Source organism: Eleginops maclovinus, chromosome 7 (genome assembly GCF_036324505.1).
Source record: "Eleginops maclovinus isolate JMC-PN-2008 ecotype Puerto Natales chromosome 7, JC_Emac_rtc_rv5, whole genome shotgun sequence".
Classification (NCBI taxonomy): Eukaryota; Metazoa; Chordata; class Actinopteri; order Perciformes; family Eleginopidae; genus Eleginops; species Eleginops maclovinus.
The window spans coordinates 24506279-24533600 of record NC_086355.1 but is presented as its reverse complement, the minus strand read 5'-3'; the positions used below and the strand labels follow the sequence as shown (position 1 = coordinate 24533600).

The following is a 27322-nucleotide window of genomic DNA, read 5'->3' as shown; positions in this document are numbered from 1 at the left end:
AAAACCAAAGTGTGGATGCATCAAAGTTGAGTCTTAGAAGAAACTCCTGCGATTGCTGGGAATCGAACCCAGGTCAACTGCTTGGAAGGCAGCTATGCTCACCACTATACCACAATCGCTACAAAAATGCTTCATATCATAGTAGTCAATCTCATTGATACTAAAAGTAACTAAAGGTTACCATCATAGCTGGGGGTAATGGGTTTTCGGCCTGTTTCACCATGTATTTAGGCCAAAGCCTCCTGTGTGCACACACGGACTGGCTTCTCATCCACTGAAGTTCAGTCTAGGGCTACGTGCCCACGACAACGCTCTTTAGCAAAAATGCAGATGTCCGTTTTTCCCCTCCACAATTTATCTGCGTTTATCTGCGTTCTCACGAGCGTTTTGGGGGTGGATATCTGTCTATCCATGGGAACAGGGAAAACGTATAAAACTCATAATACTCGCAGTTTGCCGATGAAGTAAGCACGCCCCGGACGTAGGTGGCAGTAGCAACAATACCAAATGCCTGTTTTGTGGCTACTTCCTCCGCGTCAGTTAGAAGAAAATGGCGAAGCGCGGCGGCAATAACAGTACGCCTAGTTCAAACTTTGTTTGGACAGATGAGGAGGTCCAGTTGCTGCTAAACACAACTTTAAACTACAAAGCCAGGAAGGCAGTGGATAATGTTGATTGGGAGAGTGTCCAAAACAAATATACTGAAATATGGGAGTCGTTCATGGAGAACTACCCACTAAACGACCCAAAGTACCCTCATGCTAAGGACCAGGTTACCAAAGGTCATGTTGCAACCAAAATTAAAGCCGTGCGCATAAAATATAGGCATGCTGTGGACACCCAGAGCCGTAGTGGGCACGGGAGGGTGGTGTCTTTGTTTTTCGAGCTATGTGATGAAATTTGGGGTACCACCCCTGCCTCCACAACAGTAGAGCATGGCCTCGAAACGGCAGACGTAAATGATGGGGCAGCAGAGCTGGGCGGTGTAGAACTAGCAGAAGCAGAAGAATCGGTGCAGGAGGACAGCTCATCTTCGGAGCCGGGCGGAGAAACTCTTTCGAGGAGGAGACACTTACTTCAGGTAAAACTATGTGTTTGACGCTAGTGTTAGCCCCAAACATCATGGCAATGTAAGGGGCACCTGTCCTGTTCCGGGTGTGTGTGTGTGTGTTTTTTTTTTATAATGACAGTGAGTAAAAAATATTGTTTACACGAATTACAAAGGACAGTTGTGCTTGCCAGATGCACAATTACACTCGTTATTGTTTGGATGTTGAAATGGTTTGGATGTCACAATGTTCCAGTCCTACCGTTTTGACACAATTCAAGTGAAGTGTAGCCCACTGAAGTTGGTATCCCTATTGGTCTGTAACTGACAATGGCACAATATTTGAAATCGCGTTAACACACACACACACACACACACACACACACACACACACATAGCCCACACACACACACACACACACACACACACACACACACACACACACACACACACACACACACACACACACACACACACACACACAGAGAGAGAGAGCGCGCAAACGCCTACAGCATTGCTGCAGTGGGCCTAAAGACAATCTTTTGCACACAACCGAAATTGCATACAAGACCTACAACAAGACCTGCATACAAGACCTATACAAGACCTGTAATATTGTCACGAAGGTGGATTGTGCATGCATGTTGTACAGGACAAGGACAGATGCACTATTATAAGTCCACTAATGTTTGCTTTGGTCTGTTATTTTGTAGGCCAAACTCAACAGCTACAAGACAAGCAGGCTTCAGAAGAAAGTGCGGAGCGATGAACACCATGAAGCCCTCCAAATTAAAAAGAGGATTGCCGACATCATGGAGAATTCGGAAAGGGAACACAGTTCCAGAATGGATGCATTAGTGACTGCCCAAACCAGGATGAGCCAGTCTTTTGAAACTCTTGTGAGACATTTCACCTCACCCTCATACAGACCAAACATGGCTTTCTCACACAACGCGCCCACATACCTACAGCCCATGGCCTCCTCAAGCTACTTACCACCTGCCATGCCCTCCTCCCACCAATACATACCACAAGAACCACACATGCCCTCCTATAACCCATACATGCCACCACCAGAACCAGCTAGAGCCTCATGCCAGTCAGACACGGCACCACCAGCACCATGTACACAGACACGATACATGGCCACCTCGCACACCTCACCTCACTCGCACACCTCACCTCACTCGCACACCTCACCTCACTCGCACACCTCACCTCACTCGCACACCTCACCTCACTCGCACACCTCACCTCACTCGCACACCTCACCTCACTCGCACACCTCACCCATGGCCTCCTTAAGCACATATGTGCCCCCCTCCCACCCATTCATGACACCAGAATCACCCATGCCCTCCTCTCACCAATACTTACCACAACCACCCAGGGCCGCCTCCTACACAGACCAGCTGCTTTCAGAAAGCACTGATGAAGAAGACCAGGTTGATCTTCTTTCATTGTAAGTAGCCTAGCCGTGCTTACATACTGTCAAATGACTTGTTCAACGTTGTTGCCGTTGATGCTACCTCATGTGGCTATGCAGGCCGATTTTCGAGTGTACTTTATATTTCTATTTTTGTACAGTGTTACTGTATATTTGGTTTATGGCTGTCTTTGCATGATGTTCACATGCACTTTGTCCTGAATATTTGACATAAAAGGGTTTTTTATGTTGCGTTGCACCTTAGTAAAACTGTCATTTGCACTATATACATTTTTTGGGGGATTTATGTTTTCTGTATTTATGTTTCAACAAGATAAAATACTTGATTTCCCCCCTGATTTGCATGTGTTATTGAGAAAAGTCTTACACACCTCATTTTGACAGGTCACGAACATCTACTGGACAATCAGTTACCAACAGAATGCTCCCCCTTGTTGTCCTCATTTGTCATCATGTCTGCTAATTCTATGTAGTTACACAGAAAGTGTTACAACTGAAATCATAGGAGATATGACGTTTAAACAGTTGTCATATTGCAGAACCACTAAACATAGTAATCATAATCTTAGTAAATTAATGCAGGTTATTTTGACAAAAAAGGGTTTTATTCATTACCTGTTGTAATTACTGAGAACGAGTACATAAAGTCATGAACACAACACATCACAAGTTCTGGTAGACTGATCACAAAACAATATCAACACCAAAAAAATAATGTGCATAAACATAAACACAGGTGTCACCAGTAACTGTTTTACTGGCAAACAAGCTGATTTTAAAAGAACATATTATGGGTCCAGATACTTGGTGAGGACTCTCCTCACCCGCTTTCCACCTGCCTCGTTGCAGTCTGTGGTATAATTGTTCCTCTGTGTGGGAGGTTGCTGGTCCCGATCCATTTGCACGGCTTCCTCTTGTGCATGGTGATTCACGGTCTCGTGGCAAGCCTCACAGTAGTTGTTGAGGACAAAACAGGCATAAATCACAGTAGGCAGGTCACTGAGATTTATGTCCATTTGTCGCTTCAGGCAGGCGAACCTGGCCTTGAGGCGACCGAATGCACACTCTATGACCATACGAGCCTTGCATAGGGAGAGGCCAAAGTACTGCTCAGAAGGGGTTGCGCCTCCATTTGCATATTCCTTCATCAGGTATGGCAGGAGGGGATAGGCCGGGTCTCCCAACAGGAAGATGGGGATGGCTTCCTCATCCTCCACTATCTGCTTCTCCAGTGAGGGAATCTTCCCAGTCTTCAAAAAACTGTTGACTTTCGAGTTGGCGAACATCCGGGCATCATGCACACTACCTGGCCATTTCACCACCACATCCATGAATCTGCAACACAAATGAAGCATCATGACTTTAAGGTTTTTTTAAAAGAGAAAACCCCCACAACATGTACATTTCTAACAAAAATAGATTAATGAATGGGTGTGTAAATATAGCTAAATGTTGTGTCAATATGGTACTGTAGGCTTATTAATATAGACTACATGTATATTGGGCTATATTGGCTACATTCTGTTAATTTTTTTTGTTACAAGGCTATTGGATGGGACAGACTGCTCTGTGCCCAATTGAGTGATGGTGGTGTATAGCTGATGTCTTTGGAGTGATAAACTGCCTGTAGCCTTACCTGTACTTATGGTCACATACAGCTTGGACGTTCAGCGAGTATCTTCTCTTCCTGTTTATGTAGTCAGTGGCGTTCACAGGCGGCTGTTTGATATCGATGTGTGTCCCGTCTACTGCTCCTAGACACTGGGGCATCCCATGGTCTTCTAGGAACCCAGCCACTAGCTCCTCAGTATCCGGGACAGTGAATGGCAGCTTTATATATTTGGGTCCGAGATGAACCGTAATTGCACGGCACGTGTCTCGTACGATCCTCGACACCGTAGATCTCCCCAGACCAAATGAATTTGCTGTTTTGCGGAGGCGCCCCTCATCGCTAAGATAGTACAGTGTACATGCCACCTTCTTCAGAGGCAGCACTGGCTGTCGCATATTAGTCGATTGACCCTCGATGTGAGGACGAAGTAGGTCAGTCAGGGCATAAAGGGAGTCTTTGGTCATGCGGAAATTTTCGTACCACGCTTGCTCGTCCACCACATGATTAACGAAGTTCTCCCACCACTCGGAGCTTCTCCCTGGCCTCGTCCACACTCGTCTCTCACTTCGTCGTGTCTCCTCCTCCGGTGCGTCAATAATGTCCAATATCCGTTGGTATCGTCTCCTATGGTCTAAATGACTCTCGGTAAAGAGTCTCGCCATTTGTTGGCCTGCATGCATACCATTCAACGCGGCTACTGCTACACGTTCATCCATGTTTATCAAAGGGCAGGCTCAAATTTGGCGCTAGAACGTCACTTCCAGATGCCTGTGCAAAAAAAAAAACCTGTGCAAAAAACGCACTTCTGCGTTTTGAACTGTTCCTACGGCGACGAGAGACTGGAACGTTTTCAAGATCTCCACTTTGAGGGGCGTTTGCGTTTTCTCCGTTTTCAACTCCTAAAAACGCCGTCGCCGTGTGCACGATAGGCACATCTGTCGAAATGTTCTACGTTTATCTGTCGTTACCGTTGTCGTGGGCACGGTAACGACAGATAAACTCAGGTCTGCAATGATAGTTGCCGCTAATGTAGCCTTGAGCCTAGATCCAGAGTAAGACACAGAGGCCTGGTAAGTTTTACATTTGCTCAAGGACAGACTTGAAAGATGCAAGGAGCTCAATTAGTGGGAAGGTTTTCTTTCCGGGCTTCCCTATTTAAGCCAACAAGTGTGGACCATGACATGCATCAAAAATGAGTCATAGAAGAAACTCCTGCGATTGCTGGGAATCGAACCCAGGTCAACTGCTTGGAAGGCAGCTATGCTCACCACTATACCACAATCGCTACAAAAAAGCTTCATATCATAGTAGTCAATCTCATTGATACTAAAAGTAACTAAAGGTTACCACCATAGCTGGGGGTAATGGGTTTTCGGCCTGTTTCACCATGTATTTTGGCCAAAGCCTCCTGTGTGCACACACGGACTGGCTTCTCATCCACTGAAGTTCAGTCTGGATCTCAGGTCTGCAATGATAGTTGCCGCTAATGTAGCCTTGAGCCTAGATCCAGAGTAAGACACAGAGGCCTGGTAAGTTTTACATTTGTTCAAGGACAGACTTGAAAGATGCAAGGAGCTCAATTAGTGGGAAGGTTTTCTTTCCGGGCTTCCCTATTTAAGCCAACAAGTGGACCATGACATGCATCAAAATGAGTCATAGAAGAAACTCCTGCGATTGCTGGGAATCGAACCCAGGTCAACTGCTTGGAAGGCAGCTATGCTCACCACTATACCACAATCGCTACAAAAAAGCTTCATATCATAGTAGTCAATCTCATTGATACTAAAAGTAACTAAAGGTTACCACCATAGCTGGGGATAATGGGTTTTCGGCCTGTTTCACTATGTATTTTGGCCAAAGCCTCCTGTGTGCACACACGGACTGGCTTCTCATCCACTGAAGTTCAGTCTGGATCTCAGGTCTGCAATGATAGTTGCCGCTAATGTAGCCTTGAGCCTAGATCCAGAGTAAGACACAGAGGCCTGGTAAGTTTTACATTTGTTCAAGGACAGACTTGAAAGATGCAAGGAGCTCAATTAGTGGGAAGGTTTTCTTTCCGGGCTTCCCTATTTAAGCCAACAAGTGTGGATGCATCAAAGTTGAGTCTTAGAAGAAACTCCTGCGATTGCTGGGAATCGAACCCAGGTCAACTGCTTGGAAGGCAGCTATGCTCACCACTATACCACAATCGCTACAAAAACGCTTCATATCATAGTAGTCAATCTCATTGTTACTAAAACTAACTAAAGGTTACCACCATAGCTGGGGGTAATGGGTTTTCGGCCTGTTTCACCATGTATTTACGCCAAAGCCTCCTGTGTGCACACACGGACTGGCTTCTCATCCACTGAAGTTCAGTCTGGATCTCAGGTCTGCAATGATAGTTGCCGCTAATGTAGCCTTGAGCCTAGATCCAGAGTAAGACACAGAGGCCTGGTAAGTTTTACATTACAAAGTTGCACATTTGTTCAAGGACAGACTTGAAAGATGCAAGGAGCTCAATTAGTGGGAAGGTTTTCTTTCCGGTCATCACTATGTTGTGAATTATTATTTGAATCCAATAGTAAAATTGGCATGATTATATTGTTTAGTTTAAAAACAGTTAGGAGAAAAGTATTTACATTATTTACAGTAGATATTTGGAGAATGTTACTTCCTGATGGTAAAATTATTAGTTTGAATGTGATAATGTGAGACCTTTATTTTGATGAACAGGAAGTAATGTGTAATGCGTATTCGTTGTATGAAGGATTCCAGAGATGAAGTCGCAAGTCGCAACCTGCCTTAGTTTAAATAAATACTACTTCTTTGTAATACTGTAATAGTGCATTTGGAAGTAAAGTTCCGTTCAAAGAAAACGTTTGATCATCATTAGAAGCTTAAAACTACACAACATTTTGGTGCCGAAACCCGGGAATTGAAGATTGAATTGACTGTGTCGAAGTTGGAAGCTAACGCTAGCTACATTGGCAGCAGAGATGGCCGAGCATTTTGAACGGATGAAGAAGAAGAGAAAGACGGTACGCACATCTACAACGAAGTTGTTGAATCGCTTAGATGAGGAGGTGATCAATGAGGTGCCCGACTGTGATAAACTTCGTGAAATGCTGTCAGTATTGTCGACCAAGGAAGATATTTTAATGGACTTAAACAAAGGCATTGAAGATGAAACGTCGACAGACGACCTTGAGACGGAGATTGCTAGTACTCAGGAATACCAGGACCGCATTACCACGCTGAAGGTTCGTGCCACGAGGCTCATTCAGCCTGCACGTGATAACGTGAGTGTGCGGGTGAGCAATGCAAGTTCGAACTCCGTGAGACCAGTGAGTAGACAGACAGTTAAACTACCGAAGCTGGTGATAGAGAAATACAGTGGAGAAATTAGCCAGTGGCAAGAATTCTGGTCTCAGTATGAAACGGCTATTCATGAGAATGATGCACTGTGTAAGAGGGAGAAATTTACCTATCTGAGATCCTATTTGACTGGAGCAGCAGTAAGAGCTGTTGCAGGGCTTACTTTGAATGATAGCAATTATGACGCTGCAGTTGAATTGCTCCGCAATCGTTTTGGAAGGAAAGACATTGTAATTAGTGCACACATGTCCAAACTACTGAGCTTAACCCCTGTGAAAAGGTCATCAGATGTTGCAGCACTCAGGCACCTGTACGACGAATGTGAAATACAGATTCGCAGTCTAGAGTCCATGGGAGTTCACAGTGACACATATGGCTGCCTGCTATGTCCAGTACTGCTCCAGCTTCTGCCGGAAGACATAGCACTAGTCTACACGCGCAAGTCAGACCCCAATGACGAATGGAAGGTGCCAGAGCTCATCCAGTTCCTGCAAAAAGAGGTCCAAAGCAGAGAGAGAGCACTTCAGCTTACCAGACCAGGTAACACTCAAAGAGACATTCCACCAAGTAATAAACCATTCAGTAGGCCAGCACCCCCTTATGAAAACAAACCTAAAAAATGGAACGTGCCCTCAGCTACTGCGTTGCACACAGCAAGTAATGCACCACAGATCTGCATATATTGTGACAGTGCTAACCATAAACCAGAACATTGTACTGAGAATTCTGTGTCTACTCGCAAAGAAAAATTAAGAAAGCTTGGAAGATGCTACGTGTGCCTTGGCCCAAAACACATAGCAAAATTCTGCAAAGTTAAAGGTGTTTCATGCCCTCTGTGTGGTCGCAGACATCACCAGTCAGTTTGTGAGCAATGTGAAGCAAAGGCAGATGTGGACAGTGGCAGCACAGAGGCTGTTGTGTCCTCTGTGTCCAGCACAGCGAAACAGAAAGCTAATTCACAGAACACAGTGTTGCTCCAGACAGTGAAAGCATGGACAGAGGGCCCAGCAGGGAGAAAAATCGTACGCTGTCTGTTAGATGGAGGCAGCCAGAGAAGCTTCATTCATGAGGGTGTGGTGAAAGCCTTAAGATTACCAGTGGTAAGACAAGAAACGCTGCATCTACACACCTTTGGATCTACAGCTCCTGTGAAGGCACAGCGTAACATTGTGAAGGTCTCTCTGGAAAATGTGTGGAACACACAGCAAAGGATTGAGATTGAAGCTGTGGAAACCCCTCAAGTGTGCTCGGCAGTGATAAAGGTCCCCAGTGAACCCATCCAAGAGGAGCTCAGGAGAAAAGGTCTGCAGCTTGCTGATTTTCCACTGGACGGCCCTGATGACCCAGAACTGTCGATGCTCATAGGGGCAGACTATTACTGGAAAGTGGTGTCAGGCAAAGTCCAGAGAATAACAGAATCACTAGTGGCCGTAGAAAGCAGCTTCGGGTGGGCTTTGCAGGGGCCAGTTTCAACATCCAGTGTAACTGATGCTACTTGTATGCACATCAGCCTAGAAGAGGACACACAGATCTCAAAACAGCTACATGCCTTTTGGGAGGTGGAGTCACTGGGCATTGTTAATGAGAAGGCCCAGAGTGCAGTGGAAACTGACGCTCTACAGAACTTTGAACAGACTGTGACACACAAAGATGACCGCTACCAAGTTGAGTTACCATGGCGACCTGACAAACCGACACTCCCAGACAACTTCCGAGTGGCTAAAGGACGGTTCGAAGGCCTCAAGAGGAGACTCAAAATGGATGCAACCCTGTACTCAAGGTACAATGATGTCATACAGGATTATCTGCAGCAAGGCATCTGTGAGGATGTACCTGAGGATGTGTCAGCGGCAGAGCAGCCAGAGGCTGTGAGATACTACATGCCACATCATGCTGTTCTTCGAGAAGATAAGGTAACAACTAAACTGAGAATTGTATTTGATGCATCATCACATGAGGAAGGTTGCCCCTCCCTAAATGACTGTTTACTGACCGGGCCAAACCTTAATCCAAACCTGTTAGATGTGCTAATCAAATTCAGATTACATGAGATAGCCTTTACTGCAGACATTACCAAGGCTTTCCTGCAGATAGCTCTAGCAGAGAAGGACAAAGATGCTGTTAGGTTCCTGTGGCTACATGGACCTCTGACCAAAGATGCTGAAGGTGAGCGGCGGATTATGAGGATGAGTAGAGTAGTTTTCGGAGTGTCGCCCAGCCCATTCCTGTTAGCTGCCACCATAAGAAACCACATCAAGCAGTATGACAGTGAGCAGCCCAGGGCAGTGGAGGCACTGAGAGAGTCTCTCTACGTGGATGATCTGATCTACAGCTCAATTAATGTGAATGAAGCCCTTTCAGTTTCCTCAACAGCAAAGGAGATCCTGTCCCATGCCGGCATGAACCTGTGCAAATGGGTAACCAACTCACCACATCTGAGAGCCAAGTGGGCAGAGAGTGGAGTGGAGCACGCGACAGAAACAGACACCTGTGGAAATGTGCTGAAAGTGTTGGGGTTAGTATGGAGATCAGAGAAAGATGAGTTTGTGTTTGATTTAAAGGGACTGTTGAACATTTTAAAGGGCAAAGAGAACACAAAGAGAAGTGTGCTACAGACATCAGCTCGTATCTTTGACCCTATTGGTTTCCTTACTCCATTCACCATACGGGTAAAGTGCCTGTTTCAAGAGCTGTGGGAGAGGGGAATCAGTTGGGATGAACAGTTGCCCACAGATTTGGCTGAAAAATGGAATCAGTGGTGTGCGGAGCTGCCGAAGCTACACCTTCTAGCCATTCCGAGATGGTACCACATTGACATTCAGCCAAACTCACAGACACTGAAACTGCACGTCTTCTGCGACGCCAGTGAGAAGGCATACGGTGCTGTTGCCTATCTACAAGGACCGAACAAGGAAGGGGAGATTGTGACAAGTTTTGTGGCATCCAAGGCAAAGGTAGCCCCATTAAAGAAATTGACTTTACCACGCTTAGAGCTTATGGGTGCACTGATTGGAGCAAGGTTAGGAAATAATCTTCTCAAGCCTCTGAACATGGAGAAAAATCAGCTGAGTATGAGAACAGATTCGATGATTGTTTTCCATTGGATACGCAGTGCAGCACAAAAATGGAAGCCGTTTGTGTCAAACCGAGTGACTGAGATACAAGGTCTCACCAATCCAGAACAGTGGTCTCACTGCCAGGGTAAAACCAATCCAGCTGATTTACCCACCAGAGGCCAGAGCGTCGAGAACCTCATCCAAAGCCGGCTGTGGTGGAGCGGCCCTCCGTCACTATCACCAACTGATGAGGCAGAGAACATTGATGAGGACCGTGTTGCGGATGAGGTGAGCACTGAGCTCAGATCCAAGTTCCAGACAGCAGTACAGCTCGCTAGCACTGAACAAGTTGAACCACTGTTAGACTTACACAAGTACAGCAGGTTAAAGACAGTGTTAAGAATAACTGCATGGGTGAAAAGGTTCATAGCTAATGCCCGCTCCAGTCTGAAAACGCAGGGAGAGCTAACTTCTGAGGAGCTCACTGCAGCAGAAGTCTACTGGGTGAAGATGACACAAGAGCAGAGCTTCAGCCAAGAAATTTGTCAGCTGACATCAGGTCAAGACATCAAGAGAGATTCGAAAATCAGAGACTTGAAATCAGCTCACAAGTGTGAGACACCTACACCCACTGTGCTGAAGGTGGGAGATGTCATCCTGATCGGAGAAGACAATGCACCCCGGCAGACCTGGAAAATAGGCAGAATAACAGAGCTGTTTCCAGGAAGAGATGGACTCATTCGTTCCTGTACTGTTCGTACTTCTACGGGCAGTGTGTCAAGAAGACCTGTTCAGCTGATATGTCCTTTGGAGATTAATTAAGTGGACTGAATAGTAATGAACAATTGTTCATTGGGCGGGAATGTTGTGAATTATTATTTGAATCCAATAGTAAAATTGGCATGATTATATTGTTTAGTTTAAAAACAGTTAGGAGAAAAGTATTTACATTATTTACAGTAGATATTTGGAGAATGTTACTTCCTGATGGTAAAATTATTAGTTTGAATGTGATAATGTGAGACCTTTATTTTGATGAACAGGAAGTAATGTGTAATGCGTATTCGTTGTATGAAGGATTCCAGAGATGAAGTCGCAAGTCGCAACCTGCCTTAGTTTAAATAAATACTACTTCTTTGTAATACTGTAATAGTGCATTTGGAAGTAAAGTTCCGTTCAAAGAAAACGTTTGATCATCATTAGAAGCTTAAAACTACACAACACACTATTTTAGACAAAGACCAAAGTGTGGATGCATTAAAGTTGAGTCTTAGAAGAAACTCCTGCGATTGCTGGGAATCGAACCCAGGTCAACTGCTTGGAAGGCAGCTATGCTCACCACTATACCACAATCGCTACAAAAATGCTTCATATCATAGTAGTAAATCTCATCGATACTAAAAGTAACTAAAGGTTACCACCATAGCTGGGGATAATGGGTTTTTCGGCCTGTTTCACTATGTTTTTTGGCCCAAGCCTCCTGTGTGCACACACGGACTGGCTTCTCATCCACTGAAGTTCAGTCTAGATCTCAGGTCTGCAATGATAGTTGCCGCTAATGTAGCCTTGAGCCTAGATCCAGAGTAAGACACAGAGGCCTGGTAAGTTTTACATTTGTTCAAGGACAGACTTGAAAGATGCAAGGAGCTCAATTAGTGGGAAGGTTTTCTTTCCGGTCTTCCCTATTTTAGACAAAGACCAAAGTGTGGATGCATTAAAGTTGAGTCTTAGAAGAAACTCCTGCGATTGCTGGGAATCGAACCCAGGTCAACTGCTTGGAAGGCAGCTATGCTCACCACTATACCACAATCGCTACAAAAACGCTTCATATCATAGTAGTCAATCTCATTGTTACTAAAACTAACTAAAGGTTACCACCATAGCTGGGGGTAATGGGTTTTCGGCCTGTTTCACCATGTATTTACGCCAAAGCCTCCTGTGTGCACACACGGACTGGCTTCTCATCCACTGAAGTTAAGTCTAGATCTCAGGTCTGCAATGATAGTTGCCGCTAATGTAGCCTTGAGCCTAGATCCAGAGTAAGACACAGAGGCCTGTTAAGTTTTACATTTGTTCAAGGACAGACTTGAAAGATGCAAGGAGCTCAATTAGTGGGAAGGTTTTCTTTCCGGTCTTCCCTATTTAGACAAAGACCAAAGTATGGATAAATTAAAGTTTAGTCTTAGAAGAAACTCCTGCCCACTATACCACAATCGCTACAAAAATGCTTCATATCATAGTAGTCAATCTCATTGATGCTAAAGTAACTAAAGGTTACCACCATAGCTGGGGGTAATGGGTTTTCGGCCTGTTTCACCATGTATTTAGGCCAAAGCCTCCTGTGTGCACACACGGACTGGCTTCTCATCCACTGAAGTTCAGTCTAGATCTCAGGTCTGCAATGATAGGGTCCGCTAATGTAGCCTTGAGCCGAGATCCAGAGTAAGACAAAGAGGCCTGGTAAGTTTTACAATAAAAGTTCCAGATTTGCTCAAGGACAGACTTGAAAGATGCAAGGAGCTCAATTAGTGGGAAGGTTTTCTTTCCGGGCTTCCCTATTTAAGCCAACAAGTGTGGACCATGACATGCATCAAAAATGAGTCATAAAGAAACTCCTGCGATTGCTGGGAATCGAACCCAGGTCAACTGCTTGGAAGGCAGCTATGCTCACCACTATACCACAATCGCTACAAAAATGCTTCATATCATAGTAGTAAATCTCATCGATACTAAAAGTAACTAAAGGTTACCACCATAGCTGGGGATAGTGGGTTTTTCGGCCTGTTTCACTATGTTTTTTGGCCCAAGCCTCCTGTGTGCACACACGGACTGGCTTCTCATCCACTGAAGTTCAGTCTAGATCTCAGGTCTGCAATGCTAGTTGCCGCTCATGTAGCCTTGAGCCTAGATCCAGAGTAAGACACAGAGGCCTGGTAAGTTTTACATTTGTTCAAGGACAGACTTGAAAGATGCAAGGAGCTCAATTAGTGGGAAGGTTTTCTTTCCGGTCTTCCCTATTTTAGACAAAGACCAAAGTGTGGATGCATCAAAGTTGAGTCTTAGAAGAAACTCCTGCGATTGCTGGGAATCGAACCCAAGTCAACTGCTTGGAAGGCAGCTATGCTCACCACTATACCACAATCGCTACAAAAATGCTTCATATCATAGTAGTCAATCTCATTGTTACTAAAACTAACTAAAGGTTACCACCATAGCTGGGGGTAATGGGTTTTCGGCCTGTTTCACCATGTATTTACGCCAAAGCCTCCTGTGTGCACACACGGACTGGCTTTTCGTCCACTGAAGTTCAGTCTGGATCTCAAGTCTGCAATGATAGTGTCCACTAATGTAGCCTTGAGCCTAGATCCAGAGTAAGACACAGAGGCCAGGTAAGTTTTACATTTGTTCAAGGACAGACTTGAAAGATGCAAGGAGCTCAATTAGTGGGAAGGCTTTCTTTCCGGGCTTCCCTATTTAAGCCAAACAAGTGTGGATGTATCAAAGTTGAGTCTTAGAAGAAACTCCTGCGATTGCTGGGAATCGAACCCAGGTCAACTGCTTGGAAGGCAGCTATGCTCGCCACTATACCACAATCGCTACAAAAATGCTTCACATCATAGTAGTAAATCTCATTGATACTAAAGTAACTAAAGGTTACCACCATAGCTGGGGGTAATGGGTTCTTCGGCCGGTTTCACTATGTATTTTGGCCAAAGCCTCCTGTGTGCACACACGGACTGGCTTCTCATCCACTGAAGTTCAGTCTGGATCTCAGGTCTGCAATGATAGTTGCCGCTAATGTAGCCTTGAGCCTAGATCCAGAGTAAGACACAGAGGCCTGGTAAGTTTTACATTACAAAGTTGCACATTTGTTCAAGGACAGACTTGAAAGATGCAAGGAGCTCAATAAGTGGGAAGGTTTTCTTTCCGGGCTTCCCTATTTTAGCCAACAAGAGTGGACCATAAACGTCTGGATGCATCAAAGTTGAGTCTTAGAAGAAACTCCTGCGATTGCTGGGAATCGAACCCATGTCAACTGCTTTGAACGCAGCTATGCTTACCACTATACCACAATCGCTACAAAAATGCTTCATATCATAGTAGTCAATCTCATTGATACTAAAAGTAACTAAAGGTTACCACCATAGCTGGGGGTAATGGGTTTCGGCCTGTTTCACCATGTATTTTGGCCCAAGCCTCCTGTGTGCACACACGGACTGGCTTCTCATCCACTGAAGTTCAGTCTGGATATCAGGTATGCAATGATAGTTGCCGCCAATGTAGCCTTGAGCCTAGATCCAGAGTAAGACACAGAGGCCTGGTAAGTTTTACATTTGTTCAAGGACAGACTTGAAAGATGCAAGGAGCTCAATTAGTGGGAAGGTTTTCTTTCCGGTCTTCCCTATTTTAGCCAAAGACCAAAATGTGGTTGCATCAAAGTTGAGTCTTAGAAGAAACTCCAGCGATTGCTGGGAATCGAACCCAGGTCAACTGCTTGGAAGGCAACTATGCTCACCACTATACCACAATCGCTACAAAAAAGCTTCATATCATGGTAGTCAATCTCATCGATACTACAGTTTGATTTAATCTGATTTCAAATGAACAAAGTCTTGGCTTTCAGAATATTAACACTAGAACCGCCAGAATGGGTCACTTTGACCACTCATGTATGCATAATGCTGCGCTATTATTTCCCGCTACACCCCGTTGCCAAGCAACGCTTAAAGTTAAGGTGTCCTTTGATAAGCAGGCAGTCATACCATTAGCTAGATCTGGTCGATATGGACATAAACGCGAGTGAAATATGATCTGACGCGACAGAGAGGGATCAGTGATCAGGATCAGCTGCTGCTGATGGAGAACATGCTGCTCCGCCCGATGACCTGCAGCTCCGCCGCGGTACGGACCGGTGAGCAGAGCAAAACACACACTTCAAGTTAAACCTCACACATTTAGCTATTATCTACCTCTGCGACAAAATTAACTAGTTATGAATACATGTATTCTTTATTGTCATTTGTCATTTTGTAATATTAATAGCACCTGACCTCGTAGGTAAAATGATTAAATGTATTTCCTCAAGAGTGAATGATCTCCTTTGATAAAGACAAAAATATTTTTTTTTTACAACATAGATTCCATCTGTACTTGGATAAAGCACAGTTCTTTTGAAGTATTTAAAACAGAAGTCATCAATTTAAGTAAACACTCAAGTAGGATCAGTACATATGCACCAGGGTCTATTTAGTCATTTTTTCTATATGATTTCAGAGATCAGTCAGATTGGGCTTATCTTTATGATCTCCATGAAAGGTAATTTATTATTCAGTACCTTTGATAAATGCCTGGTGTCTCAAAGGGTGGCAGAAATTAAGCTTTAAAGGGGCACTTCATCAAAAATGCATTATCGTTTTGAAGAGTGTTTGTGTCTCTTTCTCTTTCATAATTTCTTAAATCCCTTACAGAGAATTTGTTGGGCTGGGTGAGAACTAGTAAGTGAGAGGTTATGGAAAATAAAAAAAAAAAAATAAAATGTATTATATAATGTTTTCCAATTTGATGATGAAAATAACAGATCACTGTATTATAGTATTCCTTAATGAGAGAGCCGGTTGTGACCAGTGTTAGCTGTTCTGTTTGCTATGCATATGCTGCTAGAACAGCTGTGTGAATATCAGTGCCTCTAAAGCTTGGTAAATGTTAACACCGAGCTTTACTTAGAGCAGCTAAAACATTCTCAGTGTGATATTTGTGTGAAGATATTTTCAAATATTCATCTTAAATCTAACATTTTGAGAAACTATTCAATTTGGAACTGATGTCATTCTTGGCCCAAACCAGTGGTTTTAGATGGTGTGTGTATTTTAGAAAAAGGGGAGAGAAGAGCATTTCATTTCAATTAAAAGATTCTTTCATGACAGGTGTGTGCTTTCTGCAGATGGCATGCGCTGTTCTTTTTGCTTTTACAAGTTAGCCAGGTTGCACTCATTGTTATGGCTAGTCAATATGTGTACCAAGAGACATGTTCTACCTTGTTTATAGCAATCTACCTGCCGTCAAACATTTAGCAAAAGACCTAAACCTAAAACCCACATTATATTGCAGCTTTTCTGTGCTTATCTTAGAGTATAGAAATGTATTTCTTCAGGGTATCCTTCTGAACGAGATCTAATCTATATAAGAGGATGGCTTGGGTTATAGATTATTAATCTGAAGACGAATAAGGATGATGAGCTGGTCAAGCCCCTGGGTTCTGGCTCTGCCACTGTGAATGCTGGGAAATTGATCTGCAGGTCAATGCTTTGCTTACCTTGTTCTATCATGGCAGGGACATCCTGCCGTGCCTCCAGGGAATATATATTCATGTCCTCTAGGAGAGCGAGAGAAGAATTATTGTTTTAAGGACTTTGCTTGCATAAAGCAGTGAAGAGAGCCTAACACCAACTTCTAATTGTAACAAAATAAAAGATAAGACATCAAACGCTGATATTTTAAAAATCTTGTTAGTCAGCATCCCTCAGTAAGCAACTGTATTGCTTTATTGCTGGAAGGAGGTTGGGGGATGGATGGATGTATGGCCAAACAGGGACCTTTTACTTAACATTAACAAGTAGGTTGCATTCTGTTTGGTTCGTTTCTATTTCACGTGTTGATCGCATGTACCATAAATACAGTTTCCCTCAAAATGTAACTTAGAATGCATTTTAGTTGGATAGGAAAATAATTTTATAGAAAACAGGGTTGCATGGATGTATCATGACCTTTGGTTGTGTCAAAATTTTTCTCTAAAATGAGTATGCTTTGACAATTGTTTTGCCATTTTGTGTAGCCTTTTTTTTAGCCAGAGTTGGGTGGTTTGTACACAGCCTGAGAGATTACCTCAGAGCACTCCTCTCATAATGCACCTGCTTGATAAAGGTTAGATGCTTAGTTCTATAATAGAGAAATTGATTACTTCAAAAATATATACATAAATCAAATAAATCTGCCATGGGAATGCTTGCATGTTATCGCAATAGCTGCGTATATTCCCCCCTCTGCTAACATCGATGCAGCTTGGGACGTCATCCACTCCACTGTTAGCAGAACACAGACACAGCATCCAAATGCCCTGCTCCTGATCTCTGGGGCTTTGTGTGGAAAACATTGTACCTACCAGGACCATGCAATTTTTTCCAAACAACAAATCCTGGATTACTCCTGAAATAAAAGCTCGTCTCAAGGACAAATAGCAAGCCTTTAGATCAGGCAACGGAGACGAGCTGCGGATTGTGTAGCAGGAGTTGAGGTTGAAAATCAGAGGGGAAGAACAGCTACAGGAAGAGGATGTAGGAACGTCAGCAGAGTCTGTAGAGGCCTGAAAGCCATCTCTGGCTACAAAGAGCCATACTCCCAGGTCCAGGGGTACCAACAGTGGCTGAACGACTTTAACATTTTCTTCAATAGATGTGATCAGTCGGGCGCCCCTATCCCAGCCTATTGCCCCCTGCTGCTCCCCCAACTGTTCCCACTGCCTGGAAATGTCCCCCCTCCCACCTCCACTCAACCCCCTTCACCAACCACCAGCTGACAGACACTCTACTCACCCACCCTTTCTCCTGCTTCTGCACCAACCCACCCACCCACTGGCAGTACCTTGTCCCTCGCAACCAACCAGGTTAGGCGCGGAAGTCAGCGGGTCCAGACATCATCAGCTTGAAGTTCCTAAAATCCTTGTGGAGTTTCTTTTCAACCTGAGCCTGAATTAAGGGGTTGACGTCCTATGTGTTACTTGTGCCAATGGCCCCCTACCTCAAGGACTTATGCAGCTACCTGCCGATAGCACTGAAATCGCAGCTGATGAAGACCCTGGAAAGGCTGCTCCTCAGTCACCTTCGGCCCATTGTGAAACTGTCGATGGATCTGCTCCAGATTGCTTACCGGCCTGACATCGGGGTGGATGACGCTGTCATCTACCAGCTGCTGCCCTATTAGGGTCATGTTCTTGGATTTCTCCAGTGCCTTCAACACCATCCAACCTCACCTCCTGGATTCTGGACTACCTCAGTAGCCGTTCGCAGTACGTGAGGACCATGGACTGCCATTCAGACCTGCAGAAGTTCTCTGACGACTCTGCCATCTTTGGATTTATATATTAATATGTTGGCTGATTCTGTGTTATTACATGCCTTTTTTTACCCGCTTTACCACTTTTGATGCAACCATGTACATTTCCCGCTGTGGGACTGATAAAGGATTTCTGAAGAAAGCGACCCTGAGTTTGTCTGAATGTCGTCAGATAACAATAAATTGTGGTGAGACAACAGGTGGTGATGTTTTTTTTTTACCACAAATGCTTCCTTGAGGAATGGAGGCTCATTTTTGACTGCATCTGCTCTTTACAGTGTGATCACACATTTAGTGGATTAACAGCTAGAGGTGTTCTGTGATAAGTTGTAGCACTCACACCTGTAGCCGCTTAATCAAGTCTCCTTCATCGCTGTAGTTTGAATGCCTTTTTCAGTAGTATTCAAGTAAGAAGGCTGCCTCCTATCTTTTAGCCACTTTATGTTTCATTATTAATCATGGTGCAGTCCAAACCACCAAAGCACTAAGGAAAGCTCAAGCTGGGATTAAAAGGTGGAAGCAGGCCGAGCATTCAGAAAGAAGGTGTTTAAAGCAAGGGGTTTTTATTCTCAAATGATTCGCTCTGTTTCATCAATCACACAGACTCATTTTGTTTGTTCTTTCACACTGAGTGTCATTTGGGGATTTCTTCTTTTGTATTTGGAATTTAGATCAGGCCAAACTCCCTTACACCCGGTCTTATAAAATCTTGTGCCAAACAACTGAGATATTTTTTTAACGGTTTTATTAAACAATCCAAGTAATGTAAATACTAATATTTCTCCTTATACTATTTAAAGCATGAGGGGTATCCTGTGAGTCAAAGGATTTGTTTGACTCTCGTCATATTTAAACTAAATCAGCTGACTTCCCACTAGTCAGCCCTGCACATCCTCTCTCATGATTATTAGGGTAATGTAACAAATATAGTGTATTGCTTTTCTTATGTATAAATATGAACAGTGAATAATACTGATGATTGAAAACATGTGTTGCCGCCTGTCAGGGATTCCAGTACTTCATTCTGTGTCCTTATTAATGGAGAAATAATGATTTATGATGCATTAATAAATCATATATTTACCATTTATGGTAAGATAATTAATCAATTAGTGGGACCATTACTCAAATCCTCTTATTTATGTATTATCAGGAGCGGGCCATGCATTTCACACCTAGGCCTTCAGTAGTGTCCTATCTGAATAAATCCACCTCTTAATACCATTTTTATCACAGACAGGTATCTTATAGTGATGCCATTTCAAAGCAAGAAACCTAAATAACAAAACTCAACAAGTCTCTTTCACTGCAGCCACAGCTGCACCTCACACATCATCTGTAGCAGAAGCATCAATATGATTTAATGAAATGACAATAACATTTTAGAACATTGAAATACAAGTAATTTTAGCCTTTACTCACCAGTATGTTTGATTATTTGTACCTAAAATCCATCTTTTCTTTCCTCAAGAAGAGTTCAGTTACTCTGTTGTCCAGATTATCTGAGTTTTCAGTTCCAATAATAAGTCCTGTTCTATCGCCATGGAGGCTAATGCTGAAAGTCCAGTCCGTCTATTTCTGGCAAAAACCATTGTGCAGCTCCGTTTCCCTGCACACTTATGTTAAGTTGTAGATTCATTCGGGTTCCTCCAAAACTGTTAATTATACGTTACAAAAAAGTAGTAGTGGTGGTTTTTAACAGTGAAGTGTAATTTTCTTTAACTCATTTTTTTCAGCATCATAGTTTGCAGTTTCATTTAGGGAACTTTGTATTGCTGTGAATCTAATACTTTGATTACATTCATCTCTTCTGCAGATAACATGTTTAATTTCGCTAGAGGTGGTTCCCAAATGAGTGGTTCACATTGAAATGGACATCTCTTGTTTTCTTTTTTGAGCAGACAGATCTGCAGATTCATGAACACATGCCTGATTTCAGTTGATTTTTAAGAAAAGGAAGTGGGCATTCCATCTCTTTTCAAGGGCTTTATATCCTCCCTGGGGATAAAATCTGTCTTATTTTGGACATTATTTATGAGCATTTGGTTTGAGCCAGTGGTCCCTTACACTTGGATCTGTTATTCCCATTGAACTTCATTGAAGAGTGTGAACACATTCACAGGTTTTTTATCCATCTGTTGCTTTTTTGACAGTTCAATATCCTTGGGAACAGCTCAACGTAGAGATACTTCAGAGAATGTTTGTTTGAGTAAACTGTAATCTAAGTAATAATAAAAGTTGTAATGTTTTACTTAATGATATATACAGCCACGGAAAAAATGAAGAGACCACTTCAGCATCATCATTTTCTCTTGTTTTATTGTTTATAGGTTTGTCTTTGAGTTCAATTATTATTATTTTTGGGTATTGTATTCTATAAACTACTGACAACGTTTCTCTGTGTTGGAATTCAACAGACACTGGAATGGCTGTCATTCATGTAGAGATAAAGATTTAAGAAACATTTGGAGAGGTCTCTTCATTTCTTCCGAGGCTGTATATATGTTGTTGTCAATACATGTATAAACAGTCAACACATTTAATAATGCAAGTCTACAATAAACTGTTATCCTAAATTCAAGCTGTTCAAAAGGGAACGAAGAGAACGCGACACAACAAACACCCGTCCCTTTGTATAAACCATGTGGACATGCTATCACTTATAGGGAGAAAAAAGCCCAATGAAAACAATTCATCATTCAGCGGACATGCAGTTCAGTGACAGAGGATACTATTTCAGCTGTGGTCAATTGCAGGGGTGCCCCCTCACTATTACACAGATCTTCCATTATTTATTTAAGGGAGCCTGTGGTGAGCACTGGATGAGCTGGCAGCACTATCTCTCACCGAGGCAGGCTGATAAATAGACCTTATCTAGAGTTCCATCAGACACCAGGTGAGCTCCCACCCGGGCCCTTTTCTCTTCCTCTGTCAGTTGGAGACCCCTGCAGAGTGCACCATTCATCATTGCTGTGAATGTGAAGAGCCCATTCCACAGCCTCTTCATATTTCTCACTACTCACTATTATGATGCTATTATTAATTCATTTGTTTTATTGTCTGGAGATACATTTATGGATTGCAAATATTGTTATAAAACTGTGCAACACTTTCAGCAGCCCTGTTTACTATAAAAGTGTGTTATAATACTCTGCATTATAGATTATGCTTCTAGGGAAACATAATCTATTTTCTCCTGGATGATGCTCACCATTTTAATGTGGTTACCTTGTTAATAGGAAAAGTACAGAAGCAAACTACCTGGATATGTCAATGCAACAAAACCATGTTCATTTTCATGTTCAACATCGCCCTTTTCAATATGCAAGACTTGGTTAGAAATGTTGTTGTGGTTGCTCAAATACAATACAACATTTTGTGGCAAATATCTTGCCCTCAAAATATTAGCAAACATTGATAATGCAGTTTTGTTATATGCATACGTACGTTTTAGAAAACCTGTTTGCTCACATTGAATCAACTCAATGCCACTTACAATGCTAATGGAGGTTTCTTTATGAAACCAAACACAACGTTGTGCGGAGCCTTTCTGTATCTAAGTGCTGCATGTGCTGTCAAATTCTTCAGAGGCTGGTGTTTTGTATATTAGCATGTGGAGCTTTCAGGATCACCGTTGGTGTATTAAAGACTCAGCTATGATCAAAGCTTCAATTTTAAGCCATCATCCTCTGAACTTGAATGACTGTGCTGCTATCCTGTTCTCCCCGAGTAGCTTTGACACATCGTCACCCTGCTGTGCTCTTTCACAGAGAGAGGCGTCTGAAACGGCGCTCTGAGCTCTGACTGAGAGAACTTTTTGTGTTTTTATTTACTCTTTGTACTGAATGGCTCAATCCTAAATGTAATTGCGGATCAGAGAGCTTACAATAAGTCCCAGATGAAGTGGTGCATCTCTTAAACTGGATCCATGTTTTATTCCATCACATATCCTTTTCATTGTATTCATAATTTCATTCATCACAGTTTAATAATCTACTCCTGTCATGATTATAGGATTTTGTTGGGTTTTATTTTGAAGTGTATCATCCTCCTTGTGTCTTGTCTGGTCTTACTTCCTGTGCCTGCCCTCCTGTGTGTGACTGTCTCATTACCTGTTGACTGTCAGAATGGGGTAAATAGGACCCAATTGCAGTAAAAATAATCAAAAAAGGGTTCAACAAAAGGCGAGCTTTAATCCAAAAAAGCCGATCACCAAAAAAAGAGGAAGGAACTTAACATTTACAAACCGGGGAACATAACTGGGATAAACATGGAGACAACATGAATTCAGGTACAGACTGGGGAAAACGAAGACGAACGAACAAAGAGTAAAAGTGAAGATAAGATTAAATACACAGAAGGGTAATCACAGGACAAGACAGCTGGGGAGGGGAGGAGAAACACAGGGCAACAGGTGATCACGATGAGACAATCAGACACAGGAAATGACACCAGACAAGACACAAGGAGGAAGATACATTTCAAAATAAAGCTCAACAAAATCCTATGTTTAAGAACTTTCTCCAATTAAACAAAGACAATACAGAGTTTATGGTTTTTGGATCAAAGGAGGAAAAAATAAAAGTCAGCGCAGAGCTTCAGTCATTAAAGCTCAATACAACAAATAAGGCAAGAACTATAGGTGTAGTTATGGACTCAGACCTCAACTTCAACAGCCAAATAATAGTAATTATTAAATCAGCCTACCATCACCTGAAGAACATATATAGGATTGAAAGAATGACACAGCAGGATTTGGAGAGTCAAAACCTAACCAGGAGAAGCAGCGTTTAGCTTTCATGCACCCACTATCTGGAACAAACTCCCGGAATCCTGCAGGTCGGCTACAACTCTTGCTATTTTTAAAACTAGACTGAACATGTATCTTTTTACCGCTGCTTTAGTTTGAGCTGTTCATTTGTCACACTGCAGTGTGGTTTTTATTAACGCATTTTATACCTGTTGTGTTGATCCCACTATATTTGCTTCTTAATGGCTGTTTTTAAATGCCATTTTTATAATGTGTTTCTGCTGCATTTGCTTTTCAATGTTGTCTATTTTGTTTTGTACAGCACTTTCAATGGCCGTGTGCTGAAAGACGCTATATAAATAAGCTTGCCTTACCTTGCCTATAATCATGACAACTCCCATGTAAAGTGGTGGCATTTTGTAAAAGCAAAGACCCATCATCAATAAAGAACCACCCTATTACAGATCTTAATCAAAGCAATAAACATTCCTGAGGTTGACTTTATGACTGATTTGTTACCAGGTAGACTTAATGGTTAAACTTTAATGGTTCCGGTAAGCATACATGACTGTTCATCTGTGGATATTAAGACTATACTAATTCTAAATGCTGCACTTTGTGTCCAAATCTTGAGCCATGAGTCACCCAGCAGCTAAGAACCTGCTAGATTTGTCTGTTCTCCTCAAGGCTACATGTCACTTCTGTGCTCCCTGACAGTCTGTGTGACCTACAGTCTACTGCATTCATTACAACCAGTAATTTCTCCTCCGCTCCATCAGTAAGCAGAATGAGCAATGACAGCATGTGCAGTCATAATTTCAGGCCTGCACAGTCTCAGCAGTCAATAGACAAAACTCCAGCCCAGAGAAATTCCTTATCAAAGAAATGGAGTGGAAACAAGGCACGTTTTAACAATACACATTGTAAGCATTGGATTAAAAGTTCTACTGTTTGTTTAATGATGGGGGGTGGGAATGACTGGAAACTCAACATTTGTCCTGATTTACACCTTAAAATGCTTGGTATTTTAAAGGTGCTACTTACCTTACATTCAAACACACACAAGTTCAGATTTTGTTCACTGATGTCTGATTTGATATTGAGTTGTGTTTTAGCGTTCTTTGTGCTCACTTTGTTTGCAGCATTACCACCAAAAAATCTTCTTACTGGTTTGCTTCCACAGTATATATGGAGAACTGCATATCCTCATTATAATGTAAAACATGACCTTTGTAGACTCTTGGAAATATTCATCAAAGAGGAAGACTTGTCATCAGCATTAGCAACGTTTCTTATATAATAGAGGTCTACAGGTTTTTTTTGGTTTTTTTGGGGCGTACCTCAAGTGACCAGTGATAAACGTCATAAATTGAGAATATTATGGAGTCCAGTGTTATAATGAGAAACCAGATCATCAGGGGTGGATAGATTGTGGATGTCAAAGGAGGCAGAAGGAGTGGAAACTTGAAGGGAGTGTAGCGGGGTTAATGTTTTTTTTTAAACGAGTGCACGCTGGCACAACTTACTGCCACTGCTCGCTGGTGATTTTTTAACTTTCCAGACTTATTCTATGGTTTTATGATCTAATCGGACAGTGTAATTGCCTTCATTTGGAATATGTCCATGATTTACAGTCTGTGTCCCAGTGTTCCAGTTTAACTGGATTAAGGTTTAACTGGTGGCGTTTGTTTACCTTTTCCGCCAGATGTTGTGGTTGCCCGGTTCGTCATTTTCACCTTACTAGTGTGTCTGAATTGTGACCAGACAACGGAGAAAACCTCAGCAAAAATACGTTAACATCACTAGTTCATGTAAAATGCGCATGTCGAGATCACCTACAGACAACAACACAAAATATGCTGGCCAAAAAATAAAAATGAAAATAAACAACATTCATTCCCACCGACCGGCTCAAACAACGTCGTGCTTGAACCATATACATCTTGTCAGCTGTTTACAAATCACCATTTAACATGGATGAAATAAACCCCACCATGTTAACTGGTGATATCCACAATATGACACAGGCAGACGCTGCCAATGCAAGCCTCAAAAACGAATGCAAAAGCCATGTGTTACGGACAAAACACAAGCATGGCCACCTCAAAGGATATTGCTTTGTTTTTTTGCCTAAAAAGTGCATATAGTGACAAAGCACATATCAAACGCTATGAAAATAGCCGCTGTGAGATACGAACTCAGTCATGCTTTCAAAAGGTATCAATCCACTGCCTTACCGCTAATGTCCTGAGCTACCGTTCAGACGTTGAAGCAACAAACTGAATTTCATATTGACAAATTGCTTGTAGCTGTTCCCAACAATTGGGAAAAACAGTAACAATGACATTGAAATTGATCACTGGATGAAGTCAATTAGCAAATTAGGTGGCAAAGGATATATATATATATATATATATATAGCTGTTTAGACGGGCCATTTATAATCGTCAGCATGGATGGAAAAAGTGCTGACATAATGTCATAGAAGGGCAAGACCTTAGACCAATTCGGCCATAGAGCCAACAACACATGGCAAACTGGTTCCCCATCCGCAATTACTGACCCATCCCCACCTCAGTCCCCGTCCCCACCTCAGTCCAGCCATACATTTCCACAAGTACAAGAAATACAAGCAGACACTCTGGAAACTGGTAATTATGGACATATTTTGTCCATTGTTGATGAAACTGCTAGCTGGTCCCTTTGATGAGCAGGGGATTAGCCATCTGCGAATGGACATAGCCCAACAGCTCTTCAAGGAAACGGGTTGGTTTCTACTTTGTTTTCAGTTGTTATTGTCATGCAAGTGCTATTTATTTCAGCCAATAACATGGCTATCTGTGATCAGAAGATGATTTGTCGGAGCTATGTCGGGTGCGTGGCGAACATGACACCCATCAGTGGCGGCTGGTGGAGTTTTCTCCAGGGGGGGCTATAACTACAAAATGTATATATAAAAATTAAAAAGCATGCATACATGTACTAAGGTATCAAACGAGTGTATTTACATAAATGAAAACAACAAAAACAACATTATAGATAGATAGATAGAAGTGCAAAGAGAAACAAGTGTGATATATAGAGTATGTACAGTATATGCAGTTAAGAGTGATTATGTAAAGATAAGGGCAGTATAAAGAGGTGGGAATAATTGGCATAGTATAAACAGATGTAGTATGAACAAATATACAGATGTGCTATATTACTATACAGAGGGCCAATATACATATATAATAAATATCTCTCTATCTATCTCTAGATATATCTCTATCTCTATATATTTAAATAATATATATCATATATAACATGGACAATACACATACTTTATGACAGAAGGCTGTGACGTCAGCCCCGCCGCCAAATCCAGCTGCATTCAGCTCGGGGCGCAGGAGAGGTGCGCCCCAACATCGTCCTATCTCTTGTATTGAAGAGGAGCTACTGCGCATGTGCAACTTTTAACGAGAGTCTATGGGCAAAGATTCCTGCGCCCCAGGGCAGAAATACGTCACCAATCAGACAATGTCAACGAACGAAACAACTTTACTCATCATTAACTATGAAATATTTATCTTGCACATCTAAAAAAAATATATACATATATTTCGAAATATTTTTATTTTATTATTTCATTTTTATTTCATTTTTTTATGTCTTGTGAAATGTGGTGAGAGGTGAGTGGTGGGGCTGCGCCCTAGCGCCCTCTATTGGCCAGCCGCCACTGACACCCATGATGAATGGGTAAGCACTTGAAGTTGATTTCTGTAATGTTTTTATTATACTACTGTCCTAAAGCATATCTTCTTTTTTTTTGCCCTTTTCTTCCAGAAAGAGTGCACGCTTTGTAAAAGCTGGTATTACAGCCTTTGTGTTGGGGAACCACCTGTGGACAAAGATTACTGTCCTGCATGTATTTGAAAGCCAACAAATAAATAAAGTCCCTTGC

General features: G+C 42.5%; 1 protein-coding gene and 10 non-coding genes across 11 annotated transcripts; all 11 read right to left on the bottom strand.

The window, feature by feature from the left end:
* Positions 1-47: 47 nt before the first annotated feature.
* Positions 48-119, bottom strand: trnag-ucc (transfer RNA glycine (anticodon UCC)). The gene has a single exon. It is a non-coding gene; the product is annotated as a tRNA-Gly (tRNA).
* A 2968-nt stretch (positions 120-3087) lies between these two features.
* LOC134866935 (uncharacterized) lies at positions 3088-4598 on the bottom strand. The gene is made up of 2 exons (XM_063887165.1): positions 4132-4598; positions 3088-3830 (listed from the first exon to the last, which is right to left on the bottom strand). The coding sequence occupies exons 1-2, from the start codon at positions 4569-4571 to the stop codon at positions 3284-3286; spliced, it is 987 nt and encodes a 328-aa protein (XP_063743235.1). The 5' UTR covers positions 4572-4598; the 3' UTR covers positions 3088-3283.
* A 722-nt stretch (positions 4599-5320) lies between these two features.
* trnag-ucc (transfer RNA glycine (anticodon UCC)) lies at positions 5321-5392 on the bottom strand. The gene has a single exon. It is a non-coding gene; the product is annotated as a tRNA-Gly (tRNA).
* Positions 5393-5776: 384 nt separating this feature from the next.
* trnag-ucc (transfer RNA glycine (anticodon UCC)) lies at positions 5777-5848 on the bottom strand. The gene has a single exon. It is a non-coding gene; the product is annotated as a tRNA-Gly (tRNA).
* Positions 5849-6227: 379 nt separating this feature from the next.
* On the bottom strand, positions 6228-6299 carry trnag-ucc (transfer RNA glycine (anticodon UCC)). Its single transcript has one exon. It is a non-coding gene; the product is annotated as a tRNA-Gly (tRNA).
* Positions 6300-11804: 5505 nt separating this feature from the next.
* Positions 11805-11876, bottom strand: trnag-ucc (transfer RNA glycine (anticodon UCC)). The gene has a single exon. It is a non-coding gene; the product is annotated as a tRNA-Gly (tRNA).
* Positions 11877-12261: 385 nt separating this feature from the next.
* trnag-ucc (transfer RNA glycine (anticodon UCC)) lies at positions 12262-12333 on the bottom strand. The gene has a single exon. It is a non-coding gene; the product is annotated as a tRNA-Gly (tRNA).
* An 803-nt stretch (positions 12334-13136) lies between these two features.
* trnag-ucc (transfer RNA glycine (anticodon UCC)) lies at positions 13137-13208 on the bottom strand. The gene has a single exon. It is a non-coding gene; the product is annotated as a tRNA-Gly (tRNA).
* A 385-nt stretch (positions 13209-13593) lies between these two features.
* Positions 13594-13665, bottom strand: trnag-ucc (transfer RNA glycine (anticodon UCC)). The gene has a single exon. It is a non-coding gene; the product is annotated as a tRNA-Gly (tRNA).
* Positions 13666-14045: 380 nt separating this feature from the next.
* On the bottom strand, positions 14046-14117 carry trnag-ucc (transfer RNA glycine (anticodon UCC)). The gene has a single exon. It is a non-coding gene; the product is annotated as a tRNA-Gly (tRNA).
* An 864-nt stretch (positions 14118-14981) lies between these two features.
* Positions 14982-15053, bottom strand: trnag-ucc (transfer RNA glycine (anticodon UCC)). Its single transcript has one exon. It is a non-coding gene; the product is annotated as a tRNA-Gly (tRNA).
* Positions 15054-27322: the final 12269 nt, after the last annotated feature.

What these genes read in the sequence shown, in the direction of transcription:
- LOC134866935 (XM_063887165.1), bottom strand. Translation starts at nt 4,571, where the DNA reads ATGACCAAAGACTCCCTTTATGCCCTGACTGACCTACTTCGTCCTCAC. An exon ending in GTATGTGACCATAAGTACAG is followed by an intron (nt 3,831 to 4,131) that starts GTAAGGCTACAG and finishes TTTGTGTTGCAG; the next exon opens with ATTCATGGATGTGGTGGTGA.